General features: G+C 31.0%; 1 protein-coding gene across 1 annotated transcript in view; it reads right to left on the reverse strand.

Moving 5' to 3' along the window:
• Nucleotides 1-494: 494 nt before the first annotated feature.
• LOC127724659 (WD repeat and coiled-coil-containing protein-like) overlaps nt 495-18,439 on the reverse strand; it is a 33,358-nt gene continuing 15,413 nt past the window's right edge. Inside the window, exons 3-15 of the mRNA XM_052231693.1 lie at nt 17,745-17,908; nt 16,830-16,944; nt 15,707-15,779; nt 14,751-14,818; nt 13,329-13,441; nt 9,782-10,002; nt 8,873-8,980; nt 7,938-8,112; nt 6,133-6,758; nt 5,772-5,818; nt 5,174-5,226; nt 4,608-4,739; nt 495-3,903 (exon numbers count right to left, since the gene is read on the reverse strand). Of these exons, the coding sequence (XP_052087653.1) occupies nt 3,788-3,903; nt 4,608-4,739; nt 5,174-5,226; nt 5,772-5,818; nt 6,133-6,758; nt 7,938-8,112; nt 8,873-8,980; nt 9,782-10,002; nt 13,329-13,441; nt 14,751-14,818; nt 15,707-15,779; nt 16,830-16,944; nt 17,745-17,908 (2,011 nt within the window). The 3' untranslated portion in view covers nt 495-3,787. The remainder of the gene's footprint in view (nt 3,904-4,607; nt 4,740-5,173; nt 5,227-5,771; nt 5,819-6,132; nt 6,759-7,937; nt 8,113-8,872; nt 8,981-9,781; nt 10,003-13,328; nt 13,442-14,750; nt 14,819-15,706; nt 15,780-16,829; nt 16,945-17,744; nt 17,909-18,439) is intronic.

An 18,439-nucleotide genomic window follows, 5' to 3' on the forward strand; every position in this document is an offset into this window, starting at 1 on the left:
AGGGACGGGACCATGGGTAGGAAAACTAACAATCCTAGTCAATTAAGATTGGAGTAAAGCGCACCTGCCACATGCAGGATTTGAACTCATTACCTCAGTGTTGACAGGCTAGTGATACTGTTTGAGGTAGAGAAAAAAAATGTTTTTTTTTTGTTTATATTTGATTCCCTGGTGTTGCCAAAGTTTACATATAGAAAATTTGTACTTCATTAAACGTTTAAATTTGTGGTTCACTTTTACCAACGAAATCCATGAAAATTTGTATCTATCAAATAATAATTAATTCACAGTACGAGTTATTAATCTTAATTGATATCAAACCAATCAAAATTAATTATTATATTTTGTTTGGTACAAAAGTTTTAAGTGGTATTGAAAACAGTTGATTTTTTACTTGGAGAATTGAGTTGTTTCACATCATACTGTAACTTATTGGTGACAATAAAAACACATCATAGTATTGCACAGAACATTTTAAAGAAACAAAAAGTAAATAAGTAAGAATTTTTATTCAAAGCATAATATGGAATGTATACTTATAAAACAAATAAGATATAAGAAAGACATTTTAGGAATACACAGATATGTGTGATGAATAACAGACATATTATTTTACATTTTTATCTGATATGTTACAAATCAGTTATCATAAAAAAGAGAATATGCATATCATGTCTAAAAACAGCCCTGAATATTTGTGAAACAAATAAAAGATGTTTCCATGGGACACGGATGTCTCTGCTTGTAAATATGCAAGAGTCAATAAAGGGACATGAGAAGGGTGAAAGTCACCCAAATTCGAACTTGATCTGTGTTTGGTGGTTACATTGTGTAAAAGTTTCCTGTGTAGCTTCAAGAGAAGAAGCTTGAACCTTAACTAATCAGAATGAAGACATTTATGTGGCAGCCATGTTTTTGCCACATTAGAACAAAATAAGATAATCTTTAACATAAGGCCATCCATACATTATTTCTGGGAGGCTTGGTTCTAACTATCCATTTACTTTCAAAAGGAAAAAAAGAAAATGATTTCCCCATATGTTTGATAGGAGCATGTCATCATTACTACTACATATGCCTGCCTATCAGCATCAAATGAGGAATCTAGATTAAAATATTTGGTTTTGTAATTTCAAAGGAGACAAATTTACCAAGCACAATTCAATTGATTGATTGTTGGTTGCTTAATGTCTAGTGGCAAATATTTCATGCATGTTCATGACAAAGCACAATTCAAGCTTAAGTCTTTACTGTCATGTTATTCACTAATTAACAAATGAAATAATGTTATGAATGACCTTCCAAATTTTGTTTCTCTTAATTTTGATTCAGATTGGTCATGTAATGTCAGAGAAAATAATGAAAATGGAATTTCCCATTAGTTTTGAGGGAAACTTTGTAGCATCATTGTATTAAGACTATTGTGAGTGGAACAAAACACTATTGGATAAATGGACAAATATCCCCATTACTAAATAAATGGGGAATGTGTCCATGGGACACAGATAAAGCCCCCGCTTGCATATAACTTTATAAAGGCACATATAACTCAAGAACGGTAAAAGTGACGCTACCCAAATTCGTAGTTGATCCGAGTTTTGTGGTAATAAGCATTTTGTATAAGTTTCATAATATTTGGTTGAGGCAAACTTAAGTTAAAAGAATGGAAACGAAAAATTCAGCAATTTTTCCATTTGTAAAGGGGCATAACTCTAGAACAGTAAAAGTGACGCCACCCAAATTCAAACTTTATCTGTGTTTTGTTGTAATAAGCATTGTGTATAAGTTTCATAACATTTGGTAGATGCAAACTTAAATTAGAGAACTAAAACCAATTTCAGGACGTACGTACTTATGGGCGTACAGACAGACAAGGATAAAACTTCATGCCCTCTCCGCTAAGGCTGGGGCATAAAATCTCATCCAAGATACCAGGCTTATGGTTTTGTACATCAGATGCATGCTATGTCTTCAAAAGACTCACCGGTGACGCTTGAATCAAAAAAGTTAAAAGCCTTCAAAGTTGAAGGGTATTGAGGATCCAAATTCTGGTTTTGCCATAAACAGCTAAGGTAATCTATTCCTGGTGTAGAAATTTTTTTAGTACAATTTATGTTTATACCACTTCAAAAAAGGATATACACAAAAAAAATATGAGTGCACACACTGAAATGTCTTGCCTGCTTTACTGATCATTGATTTTATGTCACCATAAGGCACTAAAGGACAAAATATTTTAGATTTTCTGTGTCAACAATCTCATTAAATATTTGCTCTATAACAAGATTTGCTATAAAAAAATTATAACCAAGTCTTCAGTGTAATTTGATGCAGTATATACAAAATTAACATAGGACAATTTTTACAATATACATTATTTTGTGGATATACAATTAAAATATAGAACTCAGATATGGCTTGAATCTATCACATGACTGACTATCTACAAAGATGCAATTTTTGAACTTTAAATTTGTATGTCTTTTTGTATATGTAAGATCAATCTTAGTTAACATATATAAAATGAAGTGGAGATAACTCATGTAAGACCACTAATTTTAGAGAATTTTTAGCATGATGCATCTCTAAAATATTTTGACTGAAATTAAATAATGCTTAATTATTTTATAAAATATATCATTTGCTGATTTTTATGAAGCATGAATTAAATTCAGTCTAATATTGTTTCTTCTTCTAGAGATTTTGTTCGGAAAAAAAAAACACCAAAAGGAAATTAGCTAGGGAACTTAATATTCATTATCTATACACAAATCAATGACATTAATAGTTGTCAAAACAATATGGGAAATATTTTGAAAAAATGATTATTATTTTTGATAGAGCTTGTAAATAGACATAAAAACAAGCACATACATTCAAACATATAAAACCTTCAATTGCAATGTTTAAGTACCGGTAACTTCTTATTTTTAAAGGGAATTGCTGCTCATTGTTATTTACAGTGTGTGAAGGTTGATTAGACACATCACACAGACTTCTTTATCATGGATAAGAAAGATAAACTATTTTCATCAGTTCTAACTTTTTTTATAAAATAAATATGAATAAGAGTAGATGTGATGTATCAATGAGAGACATTAACCCAACAACATAAAAATAAGAATGTCTGTTTTTAAATAAGCCAACTTTTACTTTGAGTGATCCTAACTATATGTTAAATATTTTGTCCTAAGTGCACTATACAGTATTATTCAGACTTTTAGCCTAAATATATCCAGCAAGACCCTTATCAAATAAGTAATGGGCCCATAATGTAATACAGGGCATGCAACTTAGAAATAAAAAGGGCAGAAATGTAACAATACCAATTTTTTTTTTAGGAACTTCATGTTTATGAAGCTATATATTGTCAAATAGCAATAATAAAATAAATTGAAATGTAAAAAAACATCTAACAATAACATATAAAATATTGCATAAGTTACATGTAGAACACATTTGGTATGTACACTATAAAATATATATGTTATAATATACAAAACACTCAGATCTATACAGCAATGATATTTTTGTATGGAATTTATGTACCGGTAAACAATTTTCTTTTAACAAGTCAATTCTATTCAGAATGTTACAAAAACTATTAAAAATTCTGACAGCTGCTCAAAATGGTCCATTAGAAACTGGTAGTAAATATTAAGTAGAGTCACTTCAATCAATCTGTGTGATTACTTTAACATTTTTAATGTATAGATTCAACCACACATTGGATTTCTGCAGACATATTACACATCGATATTGAATATCACAAATCCTTTTTTGTTCACTATGCTGTATTGTCTCCCCTTTCAGAGTTTCCTGTGATGACTAAATTGGATGATGGAGTGAATCTTATTGGAATGTAACCATCAATGTTAGCACTTACTACACATGGTTCATCATCTGCAAACAAATAAGACAAATTCATACTAATAAATAAAGTAAATGTATGCCTGTTTTTTCAATGTTCTTTTGACAAGCTCCGTAGTCTTGTGGTAGCGTGCTAGCCTCGAGTGAAAAAGGTCGTGGGTTGGAACCCCCCCTAGGTCAAACCATAAACTTAAAAAATTGGTATTTGCTGCTTCTCCACTAAGCACACAGTGTTTAGGAGTAAGAGTAAAGACTGGTTAGCTGGAAGTCAGATTAATGTGTTGAGGTAGGTGACGTGTCTTTTTGCAAACTGTTACCTTGTGAACTAGCACTTTAAACATTCCAGCTCAGTGTGTCTGTCTAGTACAAAGCAGAGTTTATATTCATATCACATTATCGTGTTCTCGTCCTGAATATTGTTTAATTTGCCTTAACTGAAAAATTATTGAAAACTAAGCTCTTATATTAAAATGCAAACCTTAATATTTTTTGTTATGTAATCTTTCTAAACTAAACAACCAATTAATTCTTATGAACTTTTTTTTAACGGAATTGGTTTGGATAGATTTCAATGTAATAAGGTTAAGTATTTAATAAAGCTTGTGTCAAGTTTATCTTATTTATGATAAAACATTTTAAATTCTGTTTTCCCCATTTTTTCAATGAATATGAAATTTACGCCTGATACTATTTGCCATACAAAACTTTACATGTTGTGAGGATGAAACATAACTTACCAATAAATATCTCTAATGTTGTAAGCTCGAATGCTGTTTTAACAATTTCATACTGTAATCTACCATTATCTAATAGGAAAGATTTTTTCTTTGTTTCCACGCCAGGACATTTACAATGTATTTGTATTAATTCTGAAAACAATTTAGAAACAGTGTTTTATGTAAATAAAAGTACATATGAATAATGACAGTAGCTTAAAATGACACAAAAACCAAAAGACATCTTGAAGTCAACACAGGGTCTTCAACAATAGATAGGTGTCTTTACAACCATTTTACTAAATACCATCCAGTTTTCTTATTTTTTTCTTTCTTCATAGATTTTCAAGCTAAAGTCTTTTTACACAAATGTTTCTGTTGTGAAATGAATAACTTGCATACAATCAACACACACATAAGGTGACATATAGTCACAAATAAGTAATTGTAATTAAGATGTTCTAAGAATTACACGTTTCTGCTGCAGAAGACAACTAACAAATATAGCTGTATACACTTAGTAGATATAATTTCAGGAATATCAATGACACGGAAAGATCAAATCAAAACAACTGATATAAAATTACCTGGCTGACTTTGTGGCTGGTATTTTGTAATTATAGTAGATTCTTTGATAAGTCTGAAAATAAAAAAAAAATGTATCATTTCCAGAAATGCAAGAGTATATAACAAAAACATCTTGCATGAAAAATAATTTGTTAGTCTGGAAAAATTCAGTACACTTATAATCAATTCGTCATACAATATTTTGAAGAAAGAGCTAAAGGATCCTACCTATTCAAAATCTGACGTAAAGAACAATACCGTCATTATCCTTATACTGTCTTAAATGGTGAGACCAGTTATCTTAGGATATCTTATCACCTTCTTAAAGTGTAGAACAACATTTATCCTTAAACTGTCTTAAATGGTAATAACACAGTTATCTTAGGATATCTTATGACCTTCTTTAAATGTAGAACAACATTTCTACAAACTGTCCAAGTGACCACAATTATTCTGAAAATATCTCAAAGTTAGACTTACCCATAAACTGTCTTACAGTGTCAGACAGTTATTATAAAATAGTCAATAATGCCTTGAAGTTTACGATCACAACTATCCTAAAATTTTCCTATCATAAAGAATAGGATTATTATCCTGAATCTGATTCGTAATACTTACTCAGTAAGATGTGCTACTTTCATTTTCAATTCTTCTATTCTGTGGTTCTGAAACAAAATTGAATCAAATCTATTGCTTTGTTTTGTTAATAATGATTATCATTTCCCATGGACCTATGAATATTAAAGATGCACTGTACATAAGTCATAACTATGTCCTGTTATTTGCTATTTCTCATTAAAATATAAAAAGAATTTTGACTTTTTTATTGATGTAAATATTCAGAAGGTTTATAAAAGTTTCTTTAAGCATGAATATAACCTAAAATGGAGAAATTCTTCAAATAATCACACTTGAAAAATCAATTGATATCTTATACTTTTCAAGAAGAGAGAGTTTTTGGTTCATTTACTGCACTTACAAGTTTATCAATCTCAAGTTGCATTCTTTCTTCCTTTGTTGAATCTGCATTTGTTACAAATGATGTACTAGAGGTTGCCATAGACACAGCAGAATCATCAAGACATGTTGTAACCTTTGGCCTTTGGACGGGTTTTTCCCCTACATCATATTGATCACTGACTGATTTAACTAACTGATCCTTTATAGAGTCATGAAAGGATGTATCTATGTTATTCTGAAAATATGGGGTATTAGCAGAAAATTCTGTTGTCTCAGTTTCAAGTTCACTCCCAGAATTCCCTGAACCAGTCAAGTCTTCAACTAATGATTTACCTCCCTTTGTTTGACTTCCTATGATTATATCTCTTGGAGATGAATCAGTGGAATCAGTTTCAGAGAAATCTTTGAGTTCTGTGACTGTTTCTTGTTTTCTAATGTGAAGATCACGATCATAATGATCACAAGAATCATTTTTAGCATATTTTTCAGTTTGGTTTCCATGAGTGCCTGTTTCCTTGATATTTTCTGGTATGTCAACTGTATCTGAAACCTTTTCAGCATTTTCTTTTACAGATTTGGAACTATCTGACTCTTTAAATTCCAATGATCCATGCTGTTCTCTGAGGTTCTTAAGTACATTTTTATCTATCAAAAGAGGAGACAAAATCATCAATCATGCTTACAATTTTTTTTTAACCTTACTCTGATGTTATCATGTGTACTTTTGTCATTATATTATAGATTATTCTCCAGTATGACCAAATAAAATCACATAAGCTTTATCTAAAGTCGGTCTGATAAGTAACAATAACACACAACTTTGCATTGTGCTTTTGGACCAACATATATATATCCAATGCATCAAATGATATTGGCTGATATTTAAACTCTCTTTTTACGATCCACCATGATAAGCCGAATTCATGGCAGTAATCGTCCAAAATTACAAAACAAAGATCAGCATAAAGTAAGAAGTTTAAGATTTTCCTATAAACAGCATTGGAAAAGTTTGTCTGCTAAAGTTATTAAATGCATATATCAATAATCCTTATAATCAATCTGATGAGTCAAGCTTTTTTAAACTGATTTTTACAGTTTGTTCTAATGTTGTGCTGTTACACCAATGCCCTGGGTTAAGGGAGGATTGAGAGTAAATAAACTTGCTTAACCCTGTCACATTTGTTTATTCATCTGTCCAAATCCAGGTTTCCAGTGGCTACTGTTGGCTGTTGTCTGTCATAATTGATTTTGTTTTGTTTTATGTACTAGGTTTAATCAGGTCATTAGTTAGTTTTTATTTGTTATAATCCTAAGTACAGATCTGATGTTCATCCTGAACATGCATGAAATATTTGTCACTGGCCCTTAAGCAAACAACAATCAATCAACCCATCTGATGAGTCAAGCCCTATTCAAATGAATTTTAATCGACTTACATAATGTTGTGCTGTTACACCACTGTCCCACTTTAGGGAGAGAGTTAAGCGCTCACAAACATGTTTCGTATTTTGTTATCCTAGGTACTTTTGAAGCTTACTGAACAGTATAGGTTTCTGCTCATTGTTATGTATGATGACCTGTAGTTGTTTACATCTTGTTCCTTTGTTCCTAGGTGAATAGTTTTATCATTGGCAATCATACCACATTTCCTGTAAGTTGTTCATTAGGGTTTTGTATTATTTCAAAAATCATATGACAATGATACATGTATTACAAATTAACTCTACAGACAAAAAGCTGTCAACTGTTATTGACATATATTTTTTTATTATTATCAAAGGTGTTTTAATTATCTGTGTATATATATATTTATAAGCAACATACCAATTGTAAAAGGATAGAATTTCAATTTTATTTCCATAGCTGATCCTGAACTTGATGACAGGAAGGCTGAATCTGAACTTGCTCTTCTTCCTACTGCTAACAGGATACCAGTCTGGTTTGTAGAGGAAGGTAATATCTGAGATATTCCTTTTGGTCTTTCTTGTTTGTCTAGTGTCTACATGTATTGAAATAATATTGAGATGAAAATAATCACTGCAAAGTAATCCCAGCATAAAAAAAAAACTAACAGAATTCCACCTCTGTTTCTAAATACTGACCTTCAGAAACAAAAAAATACATATCAAATTCTTTATGCAGTAACTCCCTACCACTAAATTATAACTGTATTGGAATATCTTTGTCATGTGAGGGCCTGACTTCCTATTATGAGAACTGTTCAGCACAAACAACCTGATGGGAAATTTACTGTATTAATACATTGTTATGATTAGGAAAAAAATTTTTTTGTTTGTTTATACCATTCAACTGGAGATGCTTGTTATGCAGAATGCACTGTAAACCACTATAAAAGGGGAAATAATACCTTAATACATCCCGTAAACGGGCGTATAAAAATATACTTGGTTTGTCACCTGCTTTGCTGAAAACTATCAATTTGATAAACTGCCAAATGTCAGTGTCCACGAATCTGTACATAAATGATAATACAAATGCATTCCATATATCGATAGTATTTCATTAATACTTCTTCATAAATATACCAAATAGGGTTATCATGAAAACTTTTTCTAAAATGGACATAATCAGAAAACAATCTATTTATGGTTTTGATGACCACATTGGAAAGGCAGCAAGAGTTCATAATTGTATTTCACTTTCCAACGTTTAGTAGCATGCGAGAAAAAAATTTTGTGGCTAGTTATGAGGAGAACGTTTTGAGAAGTTGGATATTGTTTAATTCTTAGAAAACTTACAACTTCTGCTGTTTTTGTTAAGCCTGATGTAATGCTGCCATTTTGAAATGTAAAAACTTGCAATAAATTCTGTGTATTACTGCCAACAACAACCGATTTTATATGTGGCTGAAAAAGAATAATAAATCATAATAAATTATTGCAATCAAAGTCAGAATTTAAGACTTGAAATTTTTTTTAAATACAAAAATCTAAGGATGACTGAAGTCTATAGAGAGGGTGGTAAAGGGTTATCTTCGTGCAACGTGTTTTGCCATTTTTATTTCACGTGCAGCCGTGAGAAAGGTTGGTTATTCACTGTGAAATCGGTAAAAAGAATAACGTGCAAGAAATTTTTAATTGTTCTTTCATCATGAAATGGCAATTTTATTTCGCGTTCTTCCATGCAGATACCCCCCCCCCCCCCCCCCCCCCCCTTTACACCCCTCTATAGATGCTATCTCATTGATGTAAACCTCAAATCTTCTTTCATTCAAATTGTTATGTACTTTAAAATTTTTAGATGAATATGGCAATAAGATCAAAAAGCCATTTCACAAAAATCAGTGTCCAGACTCCAAGTTATTTACTAGTTTTCTTTTCTTGTACATGCATACATGTGGCTACAAATAATTTCAATTTTAACACATGTAAACAAAGAAGATTTGTCATAGGCATTGATTGATCCCTATCAAGAAAACTTCAGATGTCTTTTAGTTTTTTGTGTTGTTGTTTTGTTGTAAAACTTTAGATGTTGTTTTGTTTTTTGTGTTGTTATGTTTTTTCCCAATGACATATATCATATTAACCCAAAGTTGTCAAACAATTATAGGACAAAATGTGACTGCTATGGGCTCTTTCCCTACAAACCTCTCATGAATGCAGTTAATAAAATTCTTTAGAAATTTATCATAAAAACATTACACTTACAATATAAACCAAGAGTTCTGGTGTAAGTATGCCTTTGATCCCCATCATGGAAATACTACAAGGATCTTTTTCATCTTCTAGACTAACTGTCACCAGCTGAGTTGTAGATTCTATGTCAAACTGTGGATTTCTGGGTAAGCTGAACAACGTTTCTGTTGCAGATACAGATTTCTTTGGTGAGATTATATCCTCTTGTAAACTGTTTGTGTTTTCATTTAAATCTGAAAGTGTTTCATACTGTCCATATTTAATACCTAAGATAAAATGAACTGCTATTTTGTTTGGAATTTTATTGCTGAATGTATAAAAGTAATCTTACTTTTAATACAAAAGGATGTTAACATATAAAATATCAAATTAAATGGTAGTACTCAAAAAAAGTAAGTCAGCTCATAGGCCAGAGATCTACACCATATTTCAAGAACACAGTTTAAATTGGCCAAAACTAAAAGAGAAGAGGCTAAAGTCCGCCTCTGGGTGCAGGATTTTCTCTCTGTGTTGAAGACCCTTTGGTGGCCTGAGCTGTTTTTGCTCTTTGGTCAAGTTGTTGTCTCTTTGACACATTCCCCATTTCCATTGTCAATTCTATTGAAGTTCTTAAAAATATATTTCAGGCTAGCTTGATTTCCTGATACAGATAATACAAGACAATACAAGACTGACAGATAACTCATTATATACTGTAAATTCAGAAATTATTGCGTGCATTTATTTTTGTGATTTTAGAAGAATAGACAAAAATGCAAATTAATTATTGCAATTTCAGGAAAAGCTGCATACAGATATACATAAGAGATATCAGAATGCTAGTTCTTATTATTGCAATTCTCATCCAGTCACATTATTCGCATTAATAGAAACCTTGCAATAATTTCTGAATTTACAGTACATGAATGCAGCTGCATATACAACAAAAACTAAAACTTACAGTTATAAATGTCTGTGTAGTTGAAATCATATGGATTACCAACATATCAGATTTTTTCTATTTATAACGGTTTTAAACATAATAGACAAAACTTGTATTTTACCCCTATGTTCTATTTTTTAGCCATGTTGGCCATGTTGGTTGGTAGGTGGGGTCATCGGACACATTTAGATACCCCAATGATGATTGTGGCCAAGTTTGGTTAAATTTGTCTCAGTAGTTTTAGAGGAGAAGATATGTGTAAAAGATAACAAAAATTACAAAAAATTGTTAAAAATTGACTATAAAGGGCAATAACTCCTTAAGGGGTCAATTGACCCAACTATGGGTTGTCTGATTTGTCTGAAAATTTCAGGGCTGATAGATCTTAACCTGATGAACATTTTCACCTCTTGTCAGATTTGCTGTAAATGCTTTAGTTTAAGAAATATAAGCCAAAATCTGCATTTTACTCCAATGTTCTATTTTTAGCCATGTAGGCCATGTTGGTTGGCAGGCAGGGTCATCGGACACATTTTTTAAACTAGATGCCCTAATGATGATTGTGGCCAAATTTGGTTAAATTTGTCTTAGTAGTTTCAGAGGAGAAGATTTTTGTAAAAGTTAAAGGGGTACTAGCTACGAGATATATAAAAAATCTAAAGTATGATTGTTTTTGTTCAATCATTAATGAAAGTGAAATAATGAAATAATAATTCACTTTTAACAACCATTCGACCTCATTGAATCTGTATTCATGTGAACCTAAATTTAACCCCTTAGCTAGAGATGGATAACGCATGTCAACATTGAAAGTGAAAGAAGGTAAATCATTTGATTGACTGATTCGATTCACAAAAACTCATTCGTATACAGGTAAAAACGATGATTAAAATATATTTTCAATCTATAATATGAAATTAAACAGACCTAAAAAAATCCATTTGCACCATTTAGATATCTATTTATATCTATATTTATGTTTATATCGCTTATATGGTCATCAGAGGTCGTCTAAGGTCAACACGATAGTTAATTAGATGGCGTCTAGACTAAAATACATACGAAACGAAGATACATATTATCGACCCCGGGCCCTGTAAATTGTAAATTTCAGACTTTTTATAATTTGGATAAATGTTTTACATGGTTATAAATCAAATATGAGAATTTGAGTCAAATCGATGAACATGAATTTGACAGCTAGTGCCCCTTTAAGGACAACGACGACGGACAACGTACGCCAAGTGATGAGAAAAGCTCGCTTGGCCTTTTAGGCCAGGTGAGCTAAAAATGCATATTTCCATCAGGTTTTTTTATCTGAGTAAAACTTGAATTATTATCACTTCTTTCACCTTTATGAAAAATTTAAAAATACTTTTTATTACATCTTACATAGTTCTATTGTGTAATACATTATCATGTGACATGAAATAATTGTGTTAATTTTCATTAATTGGGAGGAATGAGAAATAATCTTAAAATTTACACAGAACAAAGAATAACCCTATTAGCATTTGAGCTTCTTGGTTTGTACATGAGTTATCTCCCATCAAATTTATGTCACAGATGTATGTAAATAAAAACGCAGCAGCCAGGTAAGAAATTCATCCAGTGACAAGGAAACAGGGCTTATAGATCATTCAGTTCCTAATATAGCCCTCAATAACGAACCTTTTCAGAGCCATCAATATTTTACAGAAAGAGTCCTTGAGGAACATACTAGAAATTCAAAATAATTCTCTGATGAAAGTGTTTTGTAAATGTTTTGCTACAGTAAGACAATGTGCTTCTCTAGCAGGAATCTTCAAAGGTTTGAAAGGTCCTTCAACTAATAGTAGGCTATAATAAAACAAATTGTGGCCCCTTAGAAGTGGTGAAAATTTAAAATTGTCAACCCTAAAATGTTATTTCCCTTTTGGCTGCACTCTCGGGAAATAACCTTTCAGGGTAGAAAATTTTGAATATTCACCTTTCTATGGGCCATAATTGAGTATCTTTTTTTTTCGCACTACATTACAGAGAAGATTATATAAGTTGAAAAGTCTTATATAAATCAATATCAATGTAGAAAGAATGTTGCAATTCAAGCCAAGAACTAATTGGATAGTTCTATCTTAAACTAAAAATAAATGGAGAATGTGTGCATGGGTCACAGATGATGCTTGCTTGCATATAATGTTATAAAGGGACATAACTCAAGAAGAGTAAAAGTGACACAACCAAATTTCAAACTTGATCTGTGTTTTGTGGTATTAAGCATTGTGTATAAGTTTCATAACATTTGGTTGAGGCGAACTAAAGTTAAAAACAGAAACTAATTTTTGGATGTACTGACAGGGGCTTAAAAAGTACAAAAAATAGAAAGACATCAAATGTTGCTATTTATTAAGTTTTCTGACAAAATATATTTTTAAAAAAAAATTTTGGTGACAAATCATCTTAAATATCATACTTTGAGATAACATAATCAAAACTAATATGCTTTTTAAAATCTCCCTTGAAACTAATGAATCTGCCATAGAGTACTTTGGGATAACAGCAGAAACAAATATGCTTGTTATTATCTCCCTTGAAACTAATGGATCTGCCATAGAGTCAAAGAACTCTAACAGGCAAGCTCATAAAATAATTATTTACCTGGAATCACAAAAGTGTCCTTGACTTTACAAAGACTTTCCAGAGGCAATTCAGCAGCACATAATACTATACTATCTGATAATGACACAATGGACGTCACACATCCATCTAAACTGAAAAGAAAGTAATCCAAACACATGTAAATTAAATACAAACAATATAGATAGGCGGAGTTAAACCCTGTATACATTATATTTAAATTTGATTGGATGTTATCCTGGAGGTAAGGAACACCCAATTGTACATGTAAACATTATATAAACAAAGCAAAAGCAAACCAAAGTCTTACTCTACAAGCATTAGAAAATTAGCTCTAAACGAGTGAAACTATTGTTAGCTATATGCAATAAAATTGAGAATGGAAATGGGGAATATGTCAAAGAGACAACAACCTGACCAAAGAGCAGACAACAGCCGAAGGCCACCAATGGGTCTTCAATGCAGCGAGAAAATCCCGCACCCGGAGGTGGTCCTCAGCTGGCCCCTAAATAAAGTTATGTGCTAGTTCAGTGAAAATGGACGTCACACTAAACTCCAAAACATATAAATGAACTAAAATTAAAAAACATACTAGACTAACAAAGGCCAGAGGCTCCTGACTTGGGACAGGCGCAAAAATGCAGCGGGGTTAAACATGTTTTGTGAGATCTCAACCCTCCCCCTATACCTCTAGCCAATGTAGAATAAAGAAACACATAGCAATACGCACAGTAAAACTCAGTTTAAAAGAAGTCTGAGTCCAATGTCAGAATAGGTAACAAAAGAAACTAAGCAAAATGACAATGATACATAAATGAACAAAGGACTACTAGCAGTTACTGACATGCCAGCTCCAGACCTCAATTAAACTGATTAAAAGATTATGTCTTCATCATATGAACACTTTAACAGGTAATAAAACTAAAAATACAATGATTCCTGTCATTAAATAAACAAGACGAATCCCGTAAATGAACCAGGAATCACTCGTAATTTAGTATTAACTTGAAACTTTTTTTTGTCTTCAAAATAGAAAGAAGCATTGGCAATTCCTGAGAAAATTATCGTTTTGAGTCATTAAAATCATTTCAATTTTAACTGTTGCATTTCATAAATCGTTATTGAATGTTTGAAATTGGTAAGAAACTTCATGAAATAAATGTGATGAAACCAGTCAATACAAGTTCATTAATGTCATGAATCCAGAGTGAATAATTTTGACAGTTTGAAAATATCCGAACTTTCAAGTCTTCTCAAAATGATCGAAATTGTGTGGAAAAATTTCTGGATCCTTGATCATGAAAAAATATTACATTTACCTTCTTTCACTTGGATACTGACCTTCTCAATATGGTGTACCAACATGCAAGTTCATGATTACATGATCATACTACATGTAGCACCAGATAAGAGAACTATTGTTAACAAAGATTTAGAACTTACTTAGGAATTCTCCATACTGCTGACTTATAATTACTAATAGTTTCATCTATATCTGGCCAGGAATACAACTGTAAAAGAAACACACATTTAATTTCAAAATCAAACTTTTAAAACTTACTTTAAATACAACCATTCGCTTAAGTTTTAATCTACTTTTTTATACCAAGTATTAGGCAGATGAGAAAATAAACTGAAAGATTAAAAAAAATACAATGTACAAATAGTTCCTATCCATAGCTGTAACATTCAAAATACTGGTATGTAAAATATTTGGATACTTGTTGTATGAAATGAAAGCTTAAGGACCTGAGATCACTGTTAAACCCTTGTTGGATGTATATTTTGAATGATAATACAACTGTTTGAAATTTAAATAGACGGGCATATTTTATATATTTATCTGGCCTTTGTATTTTACAAGTTATTAAAACACTATTCATAGTCTGGACTAGCTGACATTTCTAACATATTCTGAAATCAGACCTTACAAAATTTTAGGCATACTGTAAATTTAGAATTCAATTCTTGTTCAAAACAAAACAGAATGTGAGACTGACTCATATCATTTCCATGCCAATTATGTGTTTTAAAAATATTTGCAAGTTCTGTCATATTTATTCCATTAATCAAAACATGACACAAGTTTTTGAATTTACAGAATATGATATAGGTGAGTAAGGAGTCTGGTATCTTTAAAAAAAATGTGTACTAGCATATTATAAATGCACATATACCTCTGACATAAGTTTTCATGTTTGTTTTTTATCATTTTCATGAATAACTACGTTATATCATCCTGAATATCATGTAATATTTGCCACTATATGTTACATCAACCTTTATTTACAGTCATCAATCAACCATCAACTTGACATTCCCAAAGAGTCCAAAAGAATGAGAATAACTGATAATAAATTATTCATAATTCTATCACAGATTAATTAGTAAAATCTTACTAGTAAACAGGCACCAATACACAAAACCAATTTATTTCCATCTTCTGTCCAGGTACCACATCTTATCTTCTCACTGAAACAGTTAGGAAAAAATATATCATACACATCTGTAGTTTAATAAAAATCAATGGTTTATTAAGGAATTACAATACTTTATTTGAAAAGTTACCATCATCAATTCATGATTGTAGATTTGACTGTTGTGAAGATATATATATATAGTACTGTATTCTAATACTTCCAATAAAAAGTGATGTTACTTGTCATATTTCATTATAAGAATGCTTTTTTGATAGAGATTTGACGTTTGCAAAAAACAAGAAAGTAAGAAAATATTTTCAAAATTGCTTTCAAATTTTATAATTATAAATAAGTATTAAATACAAAATTAAATAAAAATATTCAGTCATTTCTATTTCAAAATCTGGAAACATAAGACAGTATAGAATAGATCAAAAGTTTTGCTACATGACAGTTATCATCAAATTCATATACATATCACTCAAAAAATTGGTTTCTAAAATGCAACCATTTTAAATAATGTCTTCATTTAAAGTGTTGTAATGCACCTTTCAAACATTTACTATGATGCATGGCTCTTCACCTCTAGAAAAGACTTAAATTCCATAAAAATTTGTACATCGTTCCACAGAATCCTGTGTCTTGCCTGCAATTGCTACTGTCAGTGAAAAAGTGTAAAGTTGACTACCAAAACTTAAGTCCAATTATTGTTGTCATTTGAAATACATAAACACAATTTAAATATCAAATTTTTTCTTCAGATGTTATTTCTCGATCTTGAAGAAGCCATGAAGGATTAACAAAGTTGTTGATGTCTTAAATTTTTGAACCCCAGACTGTATCTAAATGCTAACTGCAAAAAAATTTAGTCCATTTGTCAGTAAAAATACGGAAAAAGATTTACATATTTTCAAAATTTTGCTTCAGACATTATCGCTTAATCATTGTCTATACACTTGTATGTGTTTTGTTGCTGTTTTTTCTCCAGGATTCCTCATGCATACATTTTTGATGGTCTGAGAATTTAATATCAAGGTTAATCCATTTTGAACATAGCATATACCCACAGTGACTATGGTTGATTATGATACATAAATCTTACTCTTCTAGTGGAGAGAAGGCAAAACTTCCTTTATCTTCTGTATGATGAAAGAAAAAACTACATTGTTGTTTTGCTAAAACACATAAAATATCTCTATCTGGATTCCATAAACAACCTAAAAAATAAAATAAACTTTTTCTTTTTTTTTTTTACTTATAACTTAAAATTTTCTTTATTCATATTCCACCAAACAGATATCGACATTATTTCTAATTATTGAAGCGTTAAATCCTGACCTTTGCTCCCAAAAAAATATATTATGTGGGTTTGACTTCTAATTGTACAGTAAACTGTTTAGAAAAGTCAGTTAAGTATTGAATTTTATATTGTGTTCCTTCCACTTAAAGTATTTGTATATCTCTAGCAAGATGTCTTCCATGGATACTTTTGTATAACATGTAAAAGTAAGAAAGAGTAAAAATTTGCACTACCACTACCATTATCACACCTCAGGTAAATTAATGACTTTATGATTGGTTTAAAGCTGACACGTAGTGACCCTCCTATTGATCTGTATGGGGTCAGTAAATTTTATATGGGGCTCATGACGTCATCTTTTAATGTTATTGTATTTCATTGTTTATTTTTATACAAAACTTGGCAAGAAAAGTCCTGTATTCGATAAATTCGTTATACAGTTCACTACCGACCCCCTTCAGATCAATAGAGGGTAACTAAAATGCATAGGGGATTTGGCATTTGGCCTCACCACCTATGAAATTTACTTACCCTCTATGGATCTGTAGGGGGACAGTTGCAAACCATATAACTGATAGTATGTATTTAAATGTTCCAACCTGCACACAATTTAACAATAAAATCATTATATATTTTTTACCTATTTCTTTTGTTTAAAATTAAATAAAAAGATTTGGTATCCCTTAAATTGTCATTTTTCATATATCCTTCACTAACCTTGTGGAATAGGTTGTACATTGAGCTTTCTAACTTGTTTGAAGTTCAGTTTAGGTACTACTCCATCAACTTTCCATAACGATACATGCTGACTGTGAACTACAGATAAATAGCAGGTAGTAGGTCCAATGTTACTGCTCCAGTGCACTGAATGTACATCATGTCTGTACAAAGAGAATAAAACCAGTATAACTGCTACCTAAATTTGGATATCTAAGTTGTGTTTATAGTTTGGTTTATTATGGTCATGTAACATATGTGAAGGCAGTACAAAAATAAAAATCGTAAGGGTTCCACAGAACCCAGTGTCTCGACTACTTTTGCTGTTAGTCGCAGGCTTAACAAAAATGGGGAAAAAATTATTAAAAATTTTCCTCTAGATACAATATTTTGATTGTAAGAAGCTTCTATCCAAGTTTGGTAAAAATCCAGGATGGTTTATGAATCTAATAAATGTTTTAAAAACTTTAACGGCAGACTGTATGTAATGTTAACTGGAAGAAAAACTAAGTCTATTTGTAAGTAATATACAGAAAAACAGGAAATAATTTTTACAAAATTTCCTTCTAGATACTAGCTTTTGATCATAAACAAGCTTCTGTCCAAGTTTGGAACAAATCCAGGATAGTTTAAGAAAGTTATTAAAATCTTAAAAACTTTAACCACAGAGTGAATGTAATGTTAACTGGCAGAAA

The sequence above is a fragment of the Mytilus californianus genome, unplaced genomic scaffold (assembly GCF_021869535.1).
Source record: "Mytilus californianus isolate M0D057914Y unplaced genomic scaffold, xbMytCali1.0.p SCAF_14, whole genome shotgun sequence".
NCBI lineage: Eukaryota > Metazoa > Mollusca > Bivalvia > Mytilida > Mytilidae > Mytilus > Mytilus californianus.